Below are 20,724 nucleotides of genomic sequence, written 5' to 3'. Positions count from 1 at the left end.
CTGTCTGAGATAGATGAAGTGCCCGTGCTGAACCCTGTTCTTGTGTTGGTTCGGTCGTCTTGAGGAAAATGGCGATGCAAGGGAAGGAAAAAAAGGTTTGAAGGCGAGGCCAGAAGGTGAAGGAAAAGGGTCGCGGGGCCCGTGGTAGGGACACTGCATTGGCAGGGACACTCACTGAACCTATGGTAAGGTACCGGAACCCACAGCTGCTGTGGAGAAACACCGGCCCGCGGTGGAACCAAGACGTCGATCAGAAAACAGTTAGCGCGGGCCTATTTCCAGCCCTGGCCACTCAGAGGCCCGGCCGCCATCCACCAGGGCCCACAAAGCTAAGAACAGCTCCACTCAGCCTTCCAGGCGCGCGTCTAAGTCAACCTTCATTTCGTCGTTTCCACCTTTGACAGCGCACAACCGCTCGAACAACACCAGGCCCCCTTTCGCCCTCTCTTTCGCTCTCTGCCTCTCTCTCTCGCCCATCTCTGTGCCATTGGACCATTGAGTGGTTCATCTGAATCCAGCTATGCGCATGCAAGATTCCATGCAATGACCCGCTTTGCTCTGCGAGCTACCCGTCGAGAGCGAGCCAGCAAGCCAGCGAGACAGAGAGAAAGAGAGTCGTTGGAGGTACCCCTTGTCCGTCAATCGGTATGCGCGTCGCTTCCAGGCATGCGTTTTGCTTGCTGCCGCTACCACCGTCCGCCAACAACCACAGCATTGTCCTCGCCCTCGTTCCATCCATTGATGCAAGTCTACGGCAAGGCATCTTGGCTACGTACCCTGCCGCGCGCGCACACATACAGAGAGACAGAGAGAGCAGAGTCGCCTCCAATGCAATGCGCCTCCCCTGCCTCGTTTCTCGTCCCGGACCCCAATTGGCTCCTTCGCCGCCGCCGTGGGGTCTCAAGTCCGCTCCAACGCACTCCGGCGGCTCGATGCTCATGCTCATGCTCAAGCCCATGCCCACCTTCAACCTCACTGCTACACCATCATATCACAGACTGACAATCCAGCAGTGCCAACAGCTCCCCAGAACAAGCTTACCCTTGCCCGCAGACTGATCGACGGCCAAACCCCACGTATGTCGTGGCATGATCCAGCCCTAAACCCAGACGAACCTCTCCAGATGGAGCCTCGCGACCGCGGCAAGGCTGGCGCCTACTCATACCCAACACTTTTGCTAATTTCGACCCTCTTTTCCCGGCCCCAATCTCTTCCCGTTTGAGCCGTATGCTCCCTTCTTCGGCACCCCGGTCTGCCGTCCGATCATGCCAAGTTCCATCGTAGCCGCCCTCCAGACCCGGCCAGTTCTACGCGCCCAACTCCAGACAGACGCCCATCTTCACCATCCCTCCAGCCAATGTCGTCCGCCCTCTGTCTGGACGCCCGCTCTTTTGGACACACGAGACGGGTTTCATGGCATCGATGGCTGCGATTCTGCTCTTTTGCAGCCATGCTGTCTTGTTTCACATCTTCACCACCCCGGTCTCATCTCGACCGCGCTTCTTCGCCTCTTTGTCCCCCCGGTAGGCCGTGATGTTGCTTAAAGTCAGACCCAATATCCGCCTCCTCGACCTGGTTCTGACCCTTCTGTTCCTCAGTCTATCAAGCAACCTCACAACATCTCACAACATTTCCTTTTCCGTCTCTTTTCCTTTTTCCTTTTTTCCTTCCAAGTCTTCGTCATCGTCATCGTCGTAGCATTTCCTAAGCCAGATTTCCTAGGTTTCTTCTGACTTACACATCTCCATTCGCTATCTCGCTCCTCTATTACTACTCTGTATCCATCATCGGCCTCTCTCCTGAGTCTACCTCCAGGCGAGGCACGAACACCAACGAAACGAAACTCTCACTTTCGACACTTTCAACTCTCTCTTCGCAGCTTGATCCTCTAATCTGCATTCGTTCTTATCCTACGTCTTGACGGCAACTCTCTAGTTGCCCCCTCTTACAACATATCTTCCCACGGTATCATGCCCAAGCACACGCGGGCATCCAGTTCGAGCCACCACCGCTACATCAACTCCATGCCTGTTTCTCTCGCTCCCGCGGCGAACCCTATCGCCATGTACAACCAGAGAATGTCAATGCCGCAGACCTACTACACGGTGCCCTCCTCTTCAGCCCCGATGCAGCCCCAGCCCCAGCCCACCTACGAAAGCTACGCCCCGGTGGCCGCACCCCCGGTCTCGGTACCTCCTCTGCAGCACCGCGCCTCTTCCGGGGCCTGGACGCCGCAGGACGACCAACAACTTCTCTCGGCCCGTTCTCAGGGCCTGAACTGGGGTCAGATCCAGATGGCCTACTTCCCAAACAAGACCCCCAACGCCTGCAGAAAGCGCCACGAGCGTCTGATGGAGCGCAAGGGTGCCGACGACTGGGACAACCGCAAGCTCGAACGCTTGGCCAAGGAGTACATGAGCATGCGCAAGGAGATTTGGTCTGCTCTCGCAGCACGCACCGGAGAGAAGTGGAACGTTGTTGAGTCTAAGGTATGTTCAACCATGATGACACCAACGAGATTTACGACGCATCTGCTAACCAAGCCTCTGCAGTGCATGTCCAGCGGACTCAAGAATCTTCAGAGTGCGGCCCGCGCCGGGGCCAGACGGGAGCGCCTGGAATCGGGGCAACCACTACCACCAGGGTATGACGATGACAGCGGCATCAGCGGCCTCGGGTTAACCCCAGTTGACGAGCTAGACGCGTCCTACAGTAGCCCGGAGATGTCCTCCGGCCACTCCAGCGGCGGCAGCACCACCTCGGCCGCCGGTTACGTCACCTCCTTCTCCCAACATCTCCAACCTCTCCATGCCGGACAATACGGCTACGGCCACGCGGGCGCCCATCACGGATACAACAGCTCTGTTTCCTCGAATGCCTCGGTCAACGGCGGATACCCAGGCCAGTCACCATCTGTCTCACCCGGCCCACAAATGTATCAACACGGCCAGAGGTTGCCGAGCGTGGACATGGGCATCGACGCCATCATCAACCGTCCCGGCGGTGGCGGCCAACATCCCATGTGAGGGTGTCGTTATGTTTCCTTTCTATCAGAATGATTGAACGCTCGTTTACAACAACAAGTTTGAACTCGGAGGCTTTTTCGTTTTTACACAGGATCTTGCTTTTATTTCTTTTTTAGCCCTAGGCCCATGTTGCACCGGTCATGGACAATAAGGGTGGCGTTGCAGGCGTTGGGATGGCCGATACAACCGGATATACCGTTGACAAGAAAGATGGGTGGAAAGTGCGTGCTCCTCTAACAGGGTGGCTTGAGAGACGGGGACAACAGCACACAGGCAATATGACTTGCCTTGGTAATGATAACGGCCGGAGAAGCACCCAAGGAGTCATCGTTGTGTACATTAGCATCTATAGATACCAAGATGATGGTGGCTGGTATGAAAAGGGGGAGGGACCGGAGAAATGCAACCAAATGATTTGAAGTTCACAATCGAAACGTCTATTCGGTCAGCTGCGTCTTCTAGTCGTAACAACACACACAAACACAACGTTACAGAGTGAGGTCGGTATCTTGAACCCGGGATCCTAGACCGAGGCCCTCCCGATAGAACCGCTTCTTTCCATGACAAAAGAGCACACTATGATACATGGCAAGTTCTATGCTTGCCGCCTCTACCACTGTCTGCGCGGGGCGGGTGGAGTAAAAGGCATCTCGTCTAGCTCGTCGTCTTCCCATTCATCCTCGTCGCTGCCCATGACACTATTCCACACACGACTCCACATGCCCTTCTTCTGCAGCAGCGCCAGCACCATGACGACGGGCAGATGCCAGACACTGGCCCAGAACAGACCCCTGGCCGAGCCCTTGTGGCCCTCGTACTTCCAAAACCGCACGGCCTGCCACGATAGCCATCCGTTGACCGGTAAACTCGTCACGGCAAAGCTCCACTCCGTCATACCGGCAGCGCAAAGCGCCACGCAGAGGGGGATGAAGGCAATGCTGTACCTCAGCGCAACGCGGGCGTTGCGGGCGGGGTTGGTCCACGCAAGCATGCGCAGGCCCGCCGCCTTGTACTCTTCCCTGATGGGCCACGAGAGGGCCATGAAGTGCGGGAATTGCCAGGCGAACAACAGACCGGCCATCAGCCAGCCGCCAATGGAGCTGCCGTCGCTGGCGAGGAGGAGTTCCCGCCAGGAGCCGTCGCCTGAGGCGGTCTCGCCTGCGGCCGCTGCCCAGCCCATCAGCGGGGGGATGCCACCGACGACGGCGCCCAGCCAGGTGTTGGCGGCGCTCATGGCCTTCATCGGGGTGTACATGCCCGCGTAGATGAAGATGTTGGCGCCGCCGAGGAATGCGACGGTCGGGTTGACGCCGAAGTAGAGTGCGCCCACGCCGGTGAGGGCCGTGGCGACGGCGAACATGACGGCGGCGCGCGTAGAGAGCAGGCCTCTGACCAGAGGACGATTTCTTGTGCGGGTCATCTTGGCGTCGGTGGAGGGCTCGTAGAGCATGTTCAAGGAGTTGGCCGAGGCGGAGCATAGGGCGGTGCCGGTGGTGAGGAACAGCAGCGTCAACGGGCTGAGCGAAGGCGACTCGGTGATGGCGGGGGAGAGGAAGGCGGGGACTGGGTACAGCGCGTAGGAAGCCATTGCGGTCAGCACGACGAGCGCGGAGAGGCGGGGTTTCGAGAGGGAGAGGAGGGTCGAGAAGATGCGACGAGCGGAGTGGGCGGGTTGCCGTTCGGCGACGCTGGTGAGGGCGGAGGAGGCATCTTGAGGGAGGGGTACGTCGGGTGAAGAGGAGGCGGCGGCTTCAGCGGCGGCTTTGCGTTTCGCGGCCTGGCGACGGCGGTGGGGGAGTTCGTGGGTTACGGCGAGGTGGTTCGGCTCGGATGGTGTGTTGGAGGAGGAGGAGGAAGAGGCGATCGAGGCCGAGGCGGAGACGGAAGAGCTTCGGGCTCCTGAGGGTCGAGGACGGTCCAGGACGCTGTTGGGGAGGAAGTAGCTCGCACTAAGACGCACGGCGGGGGCGGCCTTGGGGGCCGTCGTGGAAGCGGCGCGCCGGAGGATTAATGGCGAGGAGACCAAGCCGCGAGGGGAGCTGGAGGCTTGGTGGAGGCATTGGCGACACACATTATCGAGAAGACGAGGGCGCAAGAGCGTATTGGGAGCTGGCCGCATGGTTCTTGCTCTGCTCAGTGTCTGCGCTCATGTCTCTGCCTGTAGAGGGGAGAGCGAGGGCGAGGACGGAGGGCGAGGACGGCGGTCGACAGCGGGTGCTTCTCACTGATCCATGCGCGAAGCTTTCGATCGGTCCGTTGAGAGGGGCTGGGGACGGAGGTCGTGAGCCGGCGAGGTGATCGGGGCGTCGTCGGTCGGGTGGGCGGGCGAGAAGTTCAAGAGCGTGGGAACATTGAAAGAATCATGCGGACGACACGGCCTGGCGGGATGGATGGGCTCAGAAAATATTTGGCCAATCAGGTGGTGGCTGATGGAGGTGGGAAGTGATTCCACTTTTCCCGGGCTCTGTCGGGTCGGGTCCACCGCTTCGGCGATCGGCGGGCACTTTGCGGCATCCGAAGTCTTCAAGAACACATCATCATTAAGAATGGGACAAGTCTTCATGATTACTGATCTGCCCCCAAAAGAGACCCTAACGCCATCCGTCTAATCCATGATCAACAGTCCCTCTCAGCAGTCTCAAGCATCCCCCAACTCGTCTTCATCCTCAACCACCCTTGTCTTCTTGGGTGACCCGGCACGCCCCTGAGCATCCGTCTCGTCGCGCTTGCGCTTATCGCCAGTGTTGCTTGGTGCCTCATCCCCAGACGCAGTTTCCGGCACCAAATCGCTGGAGTTTGCCACGCTCAGATCATCCTCTTCACCTGTGTCCTTCCACGTTTCGTCGCGAGGAAGCCCCATCGAACGAACCCCGCGAGTCTTGCGCCGTATCGTCTTGTTGCCATCTGCATCTTCAACCTCTTCATAGTACTCCTCGTCCTCGTCATCATCCTCTTCATCGTTTATGAAGTTGCCGTCTGCATTCTCGTTAACCCCGTCTTCATCCTCATCCTCATCATCCTCGCCATCGTCGTCATCACCAGGGAAGGGAAGACGCCAGTTGTCCTTATTATCATTGTGATTGGGGTCGTGCTGCCAGGTCAGATTGGTGCGTTTGCTTCCATCTGTAGGGCACATGGTCTTCGCCAGCTCAGGGTGTTCATCCAAGAAGTCGGCCTTGAGTTTGGAGAGCCGGACATTCTTCGGCTGTTTGATCCAACCGACTCTGCTCGGCAAGACTGGCCAATCTTCTTCATCGACTTCAAACGTCCCCTCCTTTGCAGGAATGCGACAACTTCGGTTCGGGTCCGAGTGGGCCTGTGAGGAAAATTAGGTCAGTCATGAACGTGGTCATGAGCGCAGGAAGTGGGTTCTCTTACATCGACTTGGGCTTGTCTGTCCGGGTCACCGCGCTTGATGCCTCTTGGGCCTCGCTTAGGGGCTTTGCGGAAGCATCGTGAGCAGTACATGTCATCATCAGGGACAAAGCCGCTTGTGGGAACGTCATTTCTCGGAACAGGGACGGGTCCGACAGGCTTAGGTCTGGTTGGAGGCCGGGGCTTGGCTGGGGGCTTAACTGTCGGCTCCGATGTAGGTTGACTGGATGTCGGCTTCGAGGGAGTAGGCCTCGAGGGAGTAGGCTTCGTCGGGACAGGCTTCGTCAGGACTGGCTTCGAGGGAGTAGGCTTCGAGGGAGTAGGTTTCGACGGGACAGGCTTCGACGGAGTAGGCTTCGTGGTCACAGGCTTTGTCGTCGAAGGGTCCACAACCTTGGGAGGGTTGCTGCTACTGCCACCTCCGTCGTTGCCACCTCCGCCTCCACTGATGCCTCCCGAATGGCCGCCCGTGTTGGCTCCTTGACACTCTCTGGGACCATATGGCGGTGTGCGCTGGCCAGAAGGCGGAATTTGTGACTCTCCGATCTCAACACCTTGCATGGGATCCGTCACAGGCTGAGACTCCTGAGGACGGTTTACATCCCGGCGGCCTCCAGGGCGAGAGTTGTCAGGCTGTTCAAAGAGTCCAGTGTCTGTAGATGCAGTCCCTGGTGGTCCTGATTGAGCACCCGTGTTCGTGCCTGGGATAGGCTGCTTGCCCTCTCGTATTCTCTGCTTCTTGCGCTCTTCCCTCAATCTTGCCAGTTCGGCTTCCCTGTTCGGCTGCCTACCGATAACGAAGTCTTCGGCACCATGCGCCGTCTCCATGTGATGGTTCAGTTGTCGCTGGTTCATGAATCCCACCATAGCTCCGCACCTCTCAAAATACGGGCACCTCTTGTCGCGTCGATCTACGGCCCTCTCGTTGTCGGGATCCCACATGCTGTGACCGGGGCCGAACGGCTCTCGCTGCGGTATATGAGGGATGTCCTTGTCCTCCAAGATTTTCCAAAGCTCGTAGACGTGGCATTCCATATGCCGGACCTGGAAGATTCGTGCTTGAATCTCTGGAAGGTTCTCGTTCGCTTTACGTTCTTCCTCTGGGACTCGGAAATCGAGGCGACAGAGAGGGCATTGCTTCAGGGGCATGCCGCCGTGCTTCGTCTCGTAGTGAACCAGAACCTCAGACGGCGTGAGACCAAAAAGAGGTTCGAGGCACCCACGAATCGTGCACTCTGCCGGAGGATCTTGCACGGGACTCGGGCCAGGCTTGTCGTGCCACGCCAACGGGTAGCTCAAAAAGCGGTTGGGAGCAGGGCGCCGTGGCTGTCGGCGAACAAGATCCCGAGTAGCATTCGAACCGATGTAGAGCGGATCCGTGGGCTGGTCACTATCCTTCCAGTAGCCTTCCGGATAGATCTCAAACGGTGTAATGTTAGGCGGCTTCTTATCGGGACAGTCTATGATGTGCTTCTTGATGGTCTCGATATCTTCCTGCTTCCCGTCCACGACGAAATTCTTTTGGCAATAAGGGCAAAAGCAACCCACATGGGCAAAGAAACCGCCGCAATGCTGACGATGCCGGTCGATCTTTTCGTCTGAGAGCTTTCTCAGGGAGAAGCCACACTTGTTGCAGAAAGGTTTCTTGGAATGGGACGTTCCTCTGCAGCGGTGCGGATATTCGTCATACGGGGCGAACTCATCCCTGACCTCTTTATTGTTCCAGACGGCGTCGCCGCACGTTTCGCAGAAAGTACAACGACCGACTGCTTCGGCGTGAGGTACACAAGTGCGATCGTGGTGGTCACGCTCATCCCTGTCATTGAGCACGTGGTGGTCCCGGCCACATCTGTCGCAGTACCGATATTCGCTTTCCTTGCCATTAGCCCTCGGAGGTGGGCTCAGTTTCGGTAGAGGTCCTTTTGGAGGCTGAAGTCGCCCAAGGATGGTGGATGGGATGGCATAGAGATCTTCAGATGTAGATTGGGCCACTGTCGGCTTTCTGGTTGCTGGGCGAGGGTCAGGCATGTTCAGAATCTTGCGCAACTGAGCTGCGTGCTTCTCCTTCATGTGTTCCTCTCTTTGCTGTAAAGTCCAGTGCGTGAAGAGCTGCACATCGCACCATGGGCACTTATTGTCAACATGACTCTCCTTGAGATGTCGCACAAACTCAACGTCCTTGCCCTGGCGATAGTCGTATTTGCACTTCTCGAATGGGCATCCGTTTTGGCGGTCAAGGATCATGTTGCGGTACTTCCAGCCCAGTTCTTGCAAATCTCGCTGCTCAGTCGCCGTGAGAACATTCTTGTTGAACAAGTACAAGTTTGTATCGCTTCCTCCCGTCCTCATGATCGCTTCAATTGGCGGTGCATTGATGGGGATGGACGGGTTGTATATGCCTCTGTCGAATACGCTCGGCTGCTTGGACCAAGTTTTCTCACGAGCGTTCTCCTCGTGTACTCTCTTCTCTGGACGTTCATCAGGTGGGTGCGGGAAATCCTCTCTGGCCAGACTGATGAGAGGGAGACCAAGTTCGTCCCGGAAGCGTGTGACGTCGCCATACCGAGGCCCCCATTCAGACCTGTCAAGCTGTTTGACTGTGATTATGTGGTCAGCAGTGTTGTACAAGTCTAACATGGAGAACGTCCGTACCAAAATCTAGCTTATCATCCTGTAGGATTGAAATTTGCACCTCTTCTGCAATGATGCGACGTCTGATCATCGCCAGCTGGTTGTCGGGGTCATTCGGTCGAAGGATAAAAGGTGCCGGATTCCAATCATTGGCGAACTTCCTTGGGATCAAGGGCTGGAGCAGGATGGAATGTTTTTCGGGATCATACTCGATGTTGGGACAGCCTTCGTACAGTTTCCGAACCTTGGACTTGAACGTCGCCATCGCATGGGAATCTACGTTGAAGTCTTGATGTCCATTATTCCACTCCTGGCTGACCATTCTGCAGGTGACATCACCGTCGACTGGCTGGATGACAAACAGCCGGCAAGGCTCACGCTCGTCGTTCACTGAGTCTGTGATGAACCTCGAGAGGTTCTGCTGGTCCTGTTGCCTGGCTGTCTGGTCTAAGTGATGCCATTCTGCCGGTCTGCGCTCGGCCCGGGTGGGATAGATTATGTGACTGAAAAAATCTGTCCCGCGCCAGATACGATACTTTGAAGCTTTCACAGGCATGTGAGACACTCGCATCAAGTTCTCCATTGTCCTGAGCGCGTCTTCGTATGGGTCCTTGGCCCCAGCTTTGTGGGAGCACTTGCGTAATTCCCGCGTAGAGGCGTTGAGCCGGCTTCCAGGTAGATAGAAGACGACAGAGTCCTCGGGTAAGGCCTCGGATGTGATGTTCGTTGGCGTCCTCCTGATGACATGAGGGTGCATCGCCAACCAGAAATAATAGTCAATCTCAAGACCACCATACCAGTGATTTTGGTACGACTTTTGAAATTCATGTTCGCCGGACAGGACGATATCGCAGTGGCTTCCACCAGGTATCTGTGGGCGTCCGATCAAGACCTCCTGGGCGGTGGTCAGGAAAGGCATGTACTGGTTAGCACCCCACGGGAAGGTCGACGGAAGGGCATGGCTCTGCGACTCTGCCCCAAAGAATACTCCGCGTCGAGGCACAGTGTAGTACGCGAAGTCCGAACCGCCAAAGTCGTTCGTGCGGCTCAATCTGACCATATGGTTTGTGTAGTCGCTGTCGGTTGGCGCCCAGTGTGTTGGTGTCGTTTCCCCCTGGCGGCGTACGAACCACACACAATCCTGGTTCGTCTTGGACTGCTCGTTGACATAATTCACCAAGTCGCCGGTGGATGGAAGTGGTATCTTGGTATTGAAAGAACGCACGACGCTCTTGTCTTTCCGATTCATATGGTCAAGTACCATGTCGCTTTGGTCGCGCTGCTTCAGCGAAAGAAGCTTTCTGCTGGCCTGCTCAAGGGTGGAGAGGTTGGCGGCGTCGAACGTGACACGACCTTGAAAACCAAACAACTCGGCCAAGTTCTTGGCAGGAGAACGAGGGGTTGGGTCGCCATACCCGCTGTATGCAGAAGCTGATTCCTGGTTGTCGCTAGCATTGGGCATACTAGGAGGCGCGAACCCTGGTGTTCTCGACGCTTTCCCGCGGCCTGTACCTGCAACGGAAGATGGCTTGAAGTGTTGAGTAGCAGGAGTACGTCCTTGCGAACCACCAGTGGCGGCGACGATGCTAGAAGAACCCGGTAACCCCTGAGAGGAATTGGCTCTAACCGGCTGGTTGTTTAGACCTGTTCCAATTGCAAAAGAAGCCGGATTGCTAACAGGATTGGAGGTCGGGGGAACCTGGTGAGAGCTACTGCCAACACCGGGAAGCCGGGTGCTACCAAGTCCCGTCCCAATGGCTGAAGTCGACGTGCCTGGACCAAATGTAGGATTGTTCGATGAACCGCGGGGAACACTGGTCGGTCTGGCCGTCGCTGGTGTCGAGGCTGAACTACCCGGGGCGCGCGCGGGCAGAATCGTCGACGCAGCCGTTTGATAACGACCCCCGGGGACACCGGCAGGAGTCGGGACTTCCAGTCTGCTTGGAGTTGCAGCAGAACTGACGCGAGGTTTGCCGGACGAGATCGTAGGGGTGGCTTTTGGAGGAGGCCTTTGTCTGGGCTGGTACCCTGAAGACTCGACGTAGGGGGTTTCTGGGATCGGCGGAATAGAGGTTCGAGGGTGATGCTGCAGGTCTCGTAGTTCGTCATTTCGAATGATGTGCTTTGTAGATAAGATCGACGGGGTGGATTGTGGAAGAACTTGAGCAGGAGGGGTTCGCCTCCCCAGGTAACCCGAAGACTCAACGTAGGGGGTTTCTGGGATGGGCGGGACGGAGGCTCGAGGGTGATGATACAAGTCTGGCATTTCTTCGTCGTCGTCATCATCATCATCATCATTACCTCCTCCACGAAGGTTCAGGCCTTGAGACTCCGAGTCATCTTGCGCGACCCCAGTGACGCCAGAATGGCCGCGAAATCGAGCAGACGGCACAGGAATGGTGCTGTACGGCGCCTCCGTTCCTGTGAGAATGTGTCAGAAACCTGCAGAATCTTGGGGTATAGTCCCGAACCTCTCAAGTGATCATAGCCAAAGTTCCTCCGGTCATGCGCTGTGAGGAAGTGAAGTGGAGGCGAAACCTCGGCCTCGTGCAGTTGTTCCCAGTCGTCAATTTCGAAAGAGGGCTTGCTGAGCTGGGCAAATTGAGACAAAGCAGGCTCGACGGGTAGACCAAAGTACAACATGGCGAACTTGGTGGCCAAAGAGGGGAAATGGCCCTTGAAACGTCCCGCAAGCAGGGCGCGATATCGCCTGGTGCTGTCCTCCTGGCATTCTCTCAAACTGCGAGGTTCCACGGCGGGAAGAAATAGCTTCCTCTCGTGAGGCGTAAAGTGATCATCCAAGACCTGCTTAATGGTGAGAGTCGGTCGATCGAGCATGCGTCTGAAAGTGTACTCGACCTCCTTCCAAGCGGCGTCAGTCGGCTTGATGAGAGGATTGTATCGTTTGGTTGGGTCAGGCACTAGTTTGTTTAGGTCCGACATGGTGAGAAGTACGAGATGAACAAAAGAGAAGGTAGCCCGGGAAACAAGGTTGACAAACAAGAGAAGGTGGGAAAGAGAGTGAAAACAGAAGAGATGTGTGTTTACAGAACAAGCGCTGATGAGGGTTGACGAGAAAGATGGAAGCATATGATTGAAATCACCACAAAGAGATATGCCCAAGTCGACTTGAAGCAATCAAGGGAGACGGATTGCATTGTAAGAAGCTTTGGACATCCAAAGATGTCCATGCATCGACTTTTCTTTGATCCTTTACGCATTGTTGTTGAAATCTTGGTGTTACCACCGCGTTCAAAGGGAGGGGAAACGATCATTTCAAGATGTTTCGAGACGAGTGGTAGCGAAAACACTCGAATCAGTGATTCTCATCACTGGTCAATCGCTGGTGAAACCACGGCCGAGTTGACAGATGTCGAGCTTCCCGCAGCGAAGGATGTCGCGTTATCAAAAGCTCTACAAACGATATCCGTAGACATCGAAGGGTTTGGGTCCTATGATGAAATACCGGAAATAGCAGCCGTTGACACGGCAGCCACAAAAAACCGGCACCGAGAAGTCTATAATGGCTCTCAAAAAAGAACACTGTTTCCGGTTCCAGTTCATTTCAAAATAATTCTATTGTCCCATGACATTCAAGATTCGACGACGCGAAGAAGCATGGGCTTTCTTGGCTGCGTCTCAACCCTCTCGGTGGGTTGAACAAAGCCGGGCCGGTCGGGCGGCATTGTTTCTAGCGACCGGAAACGGACGCGAACAATCTGCCAATTGTCGATTTAACCCACAGACACAGGACGTATTATGAAGAATTTATGGTGGGAGAAGGATCGGGACTCGGGGATGCTGTTGGAAACGAATCAGCCTCCTCAGGCAAGAGCAAAAACAGGACTGTTGATCCTGAATGAAAGCCGGACATGAAGATGGGAGAAGACAGTGTTAGCCAGGGTGCATTTCGTACTTCACACGTGGCGCTTCCCATTTCCCTAAAAAGTTGCCAGAGGAATACGGACCCTTCGTGCGTCTCAACAGACATCCATTCATCAGCTGACTGTTCGGGCCACTCTTTGCCGACTCGTTCTCTTACTGCCTCCCTCTTGATGGCGTCGACATTGAATGCGCAACCAGTAGCTCGCCATTTCATGTTAGAGTATGGAGTAACTTTTCCGAGCGGTATGTCTTTTCAAATGTTCAACTACCTATTGAACGACTCGGAAAACTTGCCCCAACAACCACAACACATCAAGGTAGGTAATTGTTAGTGTAGTGGGCTGGCTGCCCACATCTCCGCATCACCTCGGGCGGGCGACTCCAGGCCGAACCTTATGGGGACCCCACGTTTCTGTCACAGCCCACTCGTCAATGATCAGATTTCATTGACAGCTGTTCGGTCTACAACTGGCTTGTCGTAGCAGAAGTTTCTAGAGGTCATGCGTTGCTGCGCTTACGTTTTCCTCGAGAGGAGACGCGCCCAGAGCCCCGAACCGGCGGGCGTCGAGAACCTTTTATGTTCGTGAATACATGTCCGACTGGCTCCTCTCAGTTCTGAGGGTCGTACTTCTTAACATTCCCCTCTGGCAACAGCGGAGAGAAGTGCGGGGTTCGCCATCCAACCAACAAAGCAGCCATCGTCGCTCACGTTCTGACCTCCGGTCGACGCAGAGCTGGTATCCATACTTGCTGCCGGTGGGAGACTATTTCTGCCGTACGCCCTGCTGCTTGCCGTCTTGTCAACAAGTTGCAATCTACCTAGACACTCGAATTTAGTTCAAGACCCTCTCTTCAGCTCTTGCATTGTATCGCCTTGCGTGAAGCCAAGCCCATTTCTTCTGTCTCCTGTCTGATCTCTGCCCTGTCCACGCATACATTTATGATGGCTTCTGAGTCCCTGTTGAGTAGCTTGAGGTCGGCAAGCCAGGTCGACTGCGACACTCTTGATGTGGAAGGTAACGATCATGCACGAATCCTCGTCTTCTCGCGCATCACAGTAATGACCTCTCTGCAGTTGCCAAAGAGCTAGGCCCTTTCGTGGACTGCACCTCCAACCAGGCCATCGCGTTCAATGAGCTGACCAAGCTCACCCCTGACGGTAAACTCTACCACGAGCAGCTCATTCGAGATGCTGCCAAAGACGCACAGAGCTGGGCCAAAGAAACCTGGTCAGACATTGACCCGGTTCTTCTCGCCGTTGAGATCATGGTATTTAACCAGGAGCCAGACGAGGACAGCCCATCAGGTTCACTAACACGCTCAGATGGTCAGACTGTCGCTGCAGTTTGCCCCCTATTTGACGGGCTACTTCCATGTTCAGACCAACACACACTTCTCTTACTCGGTTGAGAAGACTCGCTATAATGCCGAGAGTACGTCTTTTTCCTCAGTGGTGGCTGATGGGCCTAAATCTGACACGGCGTGCAGGAATTGTCGAAATGTTCAAGAAGATCGACCCCAGCTTTGATGTCAAGCGGGTATGCATCAAGATTCCCTCTTCCTGGGAAGGCATTGCCGCATGCAAGATCCTCGAGCAAAAAGGCATCGCCACCCTGGCAACAACAATGTTCTGTATGGAACAAGCTGCCCTTGCCGCTGATGCCGGCTGCACATACATCGCTCCCTACGTCAATGAGCTCAAAGTGCACTTTGTCCCCGGGTGAGTCTTCCCCATTGTCTCGTGCTCATTCCATATAAACAGAGTTATTGACTTGATTTTCAGGTATGTTGACGAGAACAAGGCCTTCGACTTCTGCAGAACCGCCCAGGCATACTATATCGAGAAGAAGGCGAAGACGCAAGTGCTTGCCGCCAGTCTGACTTCAGTAGCTGAAGTCATGCAGCTCGCGGGCATCCAGCACGTGACTGTATCACCGCCCTTGCTCCGGGGTTTGGCGGCTCAGTCGGCTTCGACGTCGACCGAGAAGGTCGGCGGTTACTTTGCTGCAGGCCCGGACAAGAAGTGGACTACCGACTTCGAGGTGGCGTTGAAGGATGAGAGCGCGTGGCGCCTTGCCTTCACGCGCAGTGGAAATGGAAAGTACGAGGAGAAACTTATACAGGCGATCAACATCTTCTCGGACAAGCAAGATGAGCTCGAGGAGCTCGCCCGTCGATACTTGTAAGTTGCAGGATCAATGATGAACTGGACTCGGACTGCATCCGATTAGCTATGCAGGAGCTAGCTAGACGTACTCAACCCAATTGATACATGTCTCACTTCCCCAGCATCAGCATATTTGCGCCGACTCTTGGTTACAACTGCAACAGCGAGTTTGACTGGGAAGACTTGAGATTAGCTCATAGGCCAGTATTTTACCTCAAGTAAGCTTCATGTTGGACAATGGTTTGTGCGACGCGGTCTTGTCAGGCGAAAGACGCCACGACCTTCCAGCATTCGCACAAGCGGAAGAGGGACACACGACTTGTGATAAGAAGTCGCTTGCGATTGGCTTGCATCGCCACTCGGGTGCGTCATCCCCTGCCCTTCTAGAGATACCCCGATAACCCTCACCCTGTTATCAGTGAATCCTTAGACCTGGGCTTCATATCTTACCCCAACCACTCGGTAAGATAATCGACTCTCCCCCATTGCCGAGCTGAAAGCTGTCGCTTGTGTGACCATGCTGCCATCGACAGCAGGCGGACCTGGCCGGCCCCAAGCCTGCATAGGTAGGTCTGTCGGGAGGAATTGGTTCGCTGCGGAGGGGTTACATCGCACCGAGCTGTTTTGCGGACTACATAGAGTCGGCCATGTCTCACTTTCAGCAAAAAGTCGTTGCCACGCCACCGTTAAGAAGGGCCGCTAGGAGGTAGTTAAGATAAGATTAATTGCTTCTCGGCTCCGGATCTGTTTTGAGGTGCATACGACTAAAAGCTCGGCAAACCATCATATTTCGACCAAAAAACCGACGGCCACGATGCGGGGTTACGGAAAAGATGAAGTGAAGCAGCGATGTACTTCACTACGGGCATGGGAGCTTCCCAAGCACCCTAGCACCATTGCTCCTGATGGGGTCTGGGTAAGGACTCAGATTGAGAAGAGAGAAAAATGTAGCCCTAGCTTACGTTGTGACAGTCCAACTCAGACATGGACCCGGTTCCGTTGGAGCAGCAGACATGGAGCATATGGACGATTCTGGCTTATTGGAGTTCAGACCTGATGAATCTGTCGACATTGCAAACAGCAGGAAGTATCCTGGCTGTGGGATTGAGCTGGAGAGAGTAAGTCGCAGTCAGGCGTGACGACACATTGAGGGGAGTGCTTACTCGGTGTAGAGCTATCCCTGCCATGGCGGTCGGAACCTTTGCCATTGCCATAGCCATGGTTCTCAACGGTGCTATTGGAAGTAGACTTCATGTCCCATTTTCAGTAATAGCCACGGGGAGCTTTGGGTTCTACTTCCGCTACTTCGCCATCGTCAGTCGCGCTATTCTGGCCATGTTCTGGTTCGGCGTTCAGTGTGCCAATGGCTCTTATTGTCTCACAATCATGCTGAGCGCCATGGCACCTTCCTATGCGAGGATCCCAAATACACTGCCAGAGTCCGCCGGTATTACATCGATGGGAATGTGCTCGTAAGCGTTGACGAGTTTGCCGCCGGCCGTTGACCAAAAGCTGACTTCCATTCAAGTTTCTTCCTCTTTTGGGTTCTCCAGCTCCCTCTCCTACTCATTCATCCAACGAAGCTCCGGCCCTTGTTCTACGTCAAGCTTATCGCAGCCCCTGCCGTTGTTCTTGGTACGATGGGATGGGCAGTTAAGAAAGCAGGTGGCGGCGGAGATATCTTCAAGTTGGAGCCAGAAGTGCCTTCGGGTACGCCTCAATACGCTTGGTTGTGGCTGTCCTGCATGTCAAGCGTGACAGGGCAGTGGGCCACCATGGGCGTCAACATCCCCGACTTTTTGCGTTATTCCAAGAGCCCCAATGGCCAGCTCGTGCAACTACCGTTTGTCCCTCTCGTGTTTACACTCTGCGGGACTCTCGGTATCATCACGACATCAGCAACAAAGGTGTTTGTGGGCGAGTACCTCTGGAATCCGCTTGATATTGTCAGTCTCTGGCTTGCCAATGGATCCGGAGGCCGAGCTGCTGCCTTCTTTGCGGCGTTAGCGTGGTTCATTGCCACTGTCGGAACAAACATCACAGCGAACTCCATTAGTGCTGCGAACGATCTGACAGTCATGTTCCCCCGCTACTTGAACATCAAGAGGGGTTGCATGGTCGCAGCGGTGATTGGCGGCTGGGTTCTGGTCCCGTGGAAGATCCTCAGCTCGGCGCAGACATTCCTGAACTTCATGGGCGCCTATGCTGTCTTCCTTGCGCCCATCAGCGGCATCATGGCGGCAGACTTTTGGCTCGTCAAGAAGCAGCGATACGACCTGCCTGGTGAGTACATTCTGATTCGAGGCATTACTGACAACGAGACTGACACGTTTGATGCGCAGGGCTGTACGATCCCCACGGCCGCTACCGTTTCGATGCGGGCGTTAATTGGAGAGCGCTTGTTGCCTTTATCGTTCCTGTAGCGCCTTCGTTGCCGGGCATGGCACTGGCTATCAGCGGCTACCCGGCAGTCAAGATCTCAGACGGTGCGCAGCATCTGTACAGCTTCGACTGGCTTTTTGGATTCGTTGTGTCAATCTTTTTATATACGACACTCAGCTGGCTCCTGCCGGCGAGGGAGTCTCTCATATCGCAGACGATTTGGGTGCGGGAGGGCATGGATATCGAGGGCACTCAGGGCAGTGATGTCGAGACTCCGAAAGACAAGATTCCCGAAAAGGTTCAAGCTGCAGCTCGGGATGGCCAGCAAACTCCAGATTCCAAGGTGCTCTGAGCAGGAAATCGACTTGAAGCCTTGTTGGAAGCTTCTGCAATGTCATATAGCGAACAAATACCCCTTCTGTCCAGAAACTATACTTTACCGCAGCTAGCTGCAGCTTAGTATGAAGAACAACGCCGTCGACATCGACTGATCGCCGAAGATTCCGTCAATGCAACCAAGGCCATTAAAATGCACTTCGATTAGAGTTGCGGGGAGAATATTATATGGACCTAGCGCCGCAGTGGTTGGACGTGGCCACAGACAGCTTCGGTTGCTATCGCCGACTCAGTTGTTCGCCGACTCACGAGGGCCCGGGTTTGAGGGTTGAGACGTGTCGGGGCGGGCTGCGACGGTCTTCTTCGGCGACCACGTGGGTGATTTTGCGGCAACCATCGGCGTCTTCCACCATTTGCTACAGAAGCCCAGTCTTGTAATGATGGCACGGGCAGCTCAGATGCGAGTCTTTGGTCGGTTTAAGAGTGGGAAAGAGCCAATGTCAGAACCCCGAATTTATCGCTTTCCATGTTCCCGCTGGAGAGACAGAAGACCACACCCGGGCACACACACACTCTGAAGGAGACTCCACGTCCGGCACAGTGTAAGGTACCTAGGTACCTACCTTACGTACTCACTCCACACGTGCACGGCCCTACTGGACGCCGACTGCACAACTCAACGCACAGTCCATCTGCACAATCCATCCCCATTATGCAGACGACCTGATTTATGAACAGCTCGCCTCCCCCCCACCCTCAAACTTTTCCCTCACCCTCCAAGAGCAATCACGCCATCGCCCTTGTCAGTCACCTCATCGTCCAAGCTCCACACCAGAGCCGCGCCCTCGACGTCGTCGACCCAAAAGAAGCCCATCTCGGCCACTCACAACGCCATCTCTCCCAATGCAAGCGCCGCGGCGTCTATTTAGCGAGCTTTTACAGCTCTCGACAAAGCGGCCCGTCCCTTTTCGACCGCTAACCGCCCCGGCCACCTCTCTGGCTGGTCCTCTTGCCGCTCCTCGTCCTCAGGGTTACCTCCACCCTCGACTCTTGCACGCCTCTCCTTGCTCTAGACACACTCAGCCGACATCCGTCTCCTCCTCGACGCCTCTCACAGGTGGTACCGCTGCTCAGGCACAAGAGAGGCAGCGGACTCAGCATAACAGTGGCCCGGGTGGCCCAGGTGGCCCAGGGAACCGTCCCCCACGCCTCATCAGGGTTAGGACTCTGCTCGCTAGCGGTGGGCTGCTGTCCTTCTTCATTGGCCTCTCGGAGCCCTTCCATGTCCCCCACGAAGATGATGTCGATACTTCCGGCCCGGCAGACTCGACCGATGACCGCGATCCGTCCCTCCCTCGCTTCCGGCTGAACGAGGTCCGGAAGCACGACGCAAAGTCCGGCAGCCCGTGGGTTACACAAGGCGATAAGGTCTATGATATTACCGATTGGGTCGGAGCCCATCCCGGTGGCGAGGTCATCCTCCGTGCCGCCGGCGGCAGCATTGATCCCTACTGGGACATTTTCACTATTCACAAGTCGCCCCACGTCTACGAGATCCTCAACCAGTATCTGATTGGCTTTATCGATAATGCCGACCTGATTGATGGCAAGCCTGCCGCACAATCGATTGAGGACCCTTTCCAACACGATCCCAGCCGTGACCCAAGACTCATCACACTTACTCCCAAGCCTCGCAATGCCGAAACGCCTTTGGAGGGCCTGGCTGACAGCTATCTCACCCCCAATGAGCTCTTCTACGTGCGTAACCACATGTGGGTGCCCGAGGTCGACGACACCTCGGATTACACCCTTAAGATCGAGCTGCTCGACGGAACCATCAAGGAGTACACCCTCGATGATCTCAAGACCAAGTTTAAGCCTTCAACCATCGTGGCGGTTCTTCAGTGCTCGGGCAATCGCCGAAGTGACATGACGCGCAACGCTAAAAAGACAAACGGTCTTCAATGGAATGTCGGTGCCATCTCTTGCGCTGAATGGCAGGGTGTGAAGCTCTCCGATGTTCTCGCCGACGCTGGCGTCCCCATTCTGGAAACAATGGCTGGCGATACGGAAGCCAAGCACGTCCAATTCATGGCTCTCGAGGCCTACGGCGCGTCAATCCCCATTGAGTCTGCTCTGGACCCCCGTGGCGATGTTCTTCTTGCCTATTCGATGAATGGAAAGCCGTTGCCAAGGGACCATGGCTACCCCCTCCGTGCCCTCGTGCCTGGCCATGTCGCAGCTCGCTCTGTCAAATGGTTGAGCCATATCACGGTGTCAGATGAGGAGAGCCACAGCCAGTGGCAGCGCAAGGATTACAAATGCTTCGGACCCAACGAGACGAAGCCGGACTGGGACAGCGCAGCCCCCATCCAGGAAATGCCCATCACCAGCGCCATAACAACCGTTAGACTGGGTGACTGGAAGAGTGGCACCAATGATGCCGAGACCGCTGGCCGAGAGGCTTCGCTGAAGGGATACGCCTACTCTGGCGGCGGGCGCAGAATCGTCCGCGTCGACGTGAGCCTTGATAACGGCAGGACATGGGACCAGGCGGAGCTCCTTGACGAGCCTGAGACTGCGCCCAAAGCCGGCCACAAGTCTTGGGCGTGGAAGCGCTGGAGATACGATGGCGTTGTTCCTCTGGGCGAACTGGGCGAAAACGGCAAGAAGTGCACAACGATGCTGGTCAAGGCTACAGATGAGTCGTACAACTGTCAGCCAGAGAGTTATGCGGCCATTTATAACCAGCGCGGCAACTTGGCCAACGCCTGGCATCGTCTCAGAGTTTGCTCAGACTGTGCCAAGAGAGCTTTGATTACTACGAGATGAGACTTTGATTATGCAAGAGGAGGAAGAACGACAAAGAGAAGAGACGTTGTTGTATATGAGCCGGCACGTTTTGTTTGTACCAGGGTTTTG

At 55.5% G+C, this 20,724-nt stretch overlaps 6 protein-coding genes across 6 annotated transcripts; 4 read left to right on the top strand and 2 right to left on the bottom strand.

Annotated features, from left to right (window-relative positions):
- Positions 1–1,970: 1,970 nt before the first annotated feature.
- CGCA056_v009128 (uncharacterized protein) lies at positions 1,971–3,026 on the top strand (the record flags this gene model as incomplete). The annotated part of the gene is made up of 2 exons (XM_037324375.1): positions 1,971–2,489; positions 2,553–3,026. 2 exons carry the CDS (start codon positions 1,971–1,973, stop codon positions 3,024–3,026), a joined length of 993 nt encoding a protein of 330 aa, XP_037176496.1.
- Positions 3,027–3,636: 610 nt separating this feature from the next.
- CGCA056_v009127 (Protoheme IX farnesyltransferase) lies at positions 3,637–5,145 on the bottom strand (the record flags this gene model as incomplete). Its single annotated transcript, XM_037324374.1, has 1 exon — positions 3,637–5,145. The coding sequence occupies one exon, from the start codon at positions 5,143–5,145 to the stop codon at positions 3,637–3,639; it is 1,509 nt and encodes a 502-aa protein (XP_037176497.1).
- Positions 5,146–5,664: 519 nt separating this feature from the next.
- Positions 5,665–11,975, bottom strand: Pclo-0 (Protein piccolo; the record flags this gene model as incomplete). The annotated part of the gene is made up of 4 exons (XM_037324373.1): positions 5,665–6,342; positions 6,405–8,998; positions 9,054–11,453; positions 11,504–11,975. The coding sequence occupies 4 exons, from the start codon at positions 11,973–11,975 to the stop codon at positions 5,665–5,667; spliced, it is 6,144 nt and encodes a 2,047-aa protein (XP_037177230.1).
- Positions 11,976–13,860: 1,885 nt separating this feature from the next.
- tal-1 (Transaldolase) lies at positions 13,861–15,306 on the top strand (the record flags this gene model as incomplete). The annotated part of the gene is made up of 6 exons (XM_037324372.1): positions 13,861–13,933; positions 13,993–14,186; positions 14,242–14,350; positions 14,406–14,637; positions 14,701–15,099; positions 15,207–15,306. 6 exons carry the CDS (start codon positions 13,861–13,863, stop codon positions 15,304–15,306), a joined length of 1,107 nt encoding a protein of 368 aa, XP_037176498.1.
- A 592-nt stretch (positions 15,307–15,898) lies between these two features.
- CGCA056_v009124 (putative permease) lies at positions 15,899–17,818 on the top strand (the record flags this gene model as incomplete). Its single annotated transcript, XM_037324371.1, has 5 exons — positions 15,899–16,000; positions 16,057–16,202; positions 16,257–16,556; positions 16,613–17,367; positions 17,427–17,818. 5 exons carry the CDS (start codon positions 15,899–15,901, stop codon positions 17,816–17,818), a joined length of 1,695 nt encoding a protein of 564 aa, XP_037176499.1.
- Positions 17,819–18,705: 887 nt separating this feature from the next.
- Positions 18,706–20,634, top strand: SUOX (Sulfite oxidase; the record flags this gene model as incomplete). Its single annotated transcript, XM_037324370.1, has 1 exon — positions 18,706–20,634. The coding sequence occupies one exon, from the start codon at positions 18,706–18,708 to the stop codon at positions 20,632–20,634; it is 1,929 nt and encodes a 642-aa protein (XP_037176500.1).
- Between the last annotated feature and the right edge of the window lie 90 nt (positions 20,635–20,724).

Source organism: Colletotrichum aenigma, assembly GCF_013390185.1.
Source record: "Colletotrichum aenigma strain Cg56 chromosome Unknown KSG_Cg56_contig06, whole genome shotgun sequence".
Taxonomy (NCBI): domain Eukaryota; kingdom Fungi; phylum Ascomycota; class Sordariomycetes; order Glomerellales; family Glomerellaceae; genus Colletotrichum; species Colletotrichum aenigma.
The sequence above is the reverse complement of the archived record's forward strand: the minus strand, read 5'-3'. Positions and strand labels throughout refer to the sequence as shown.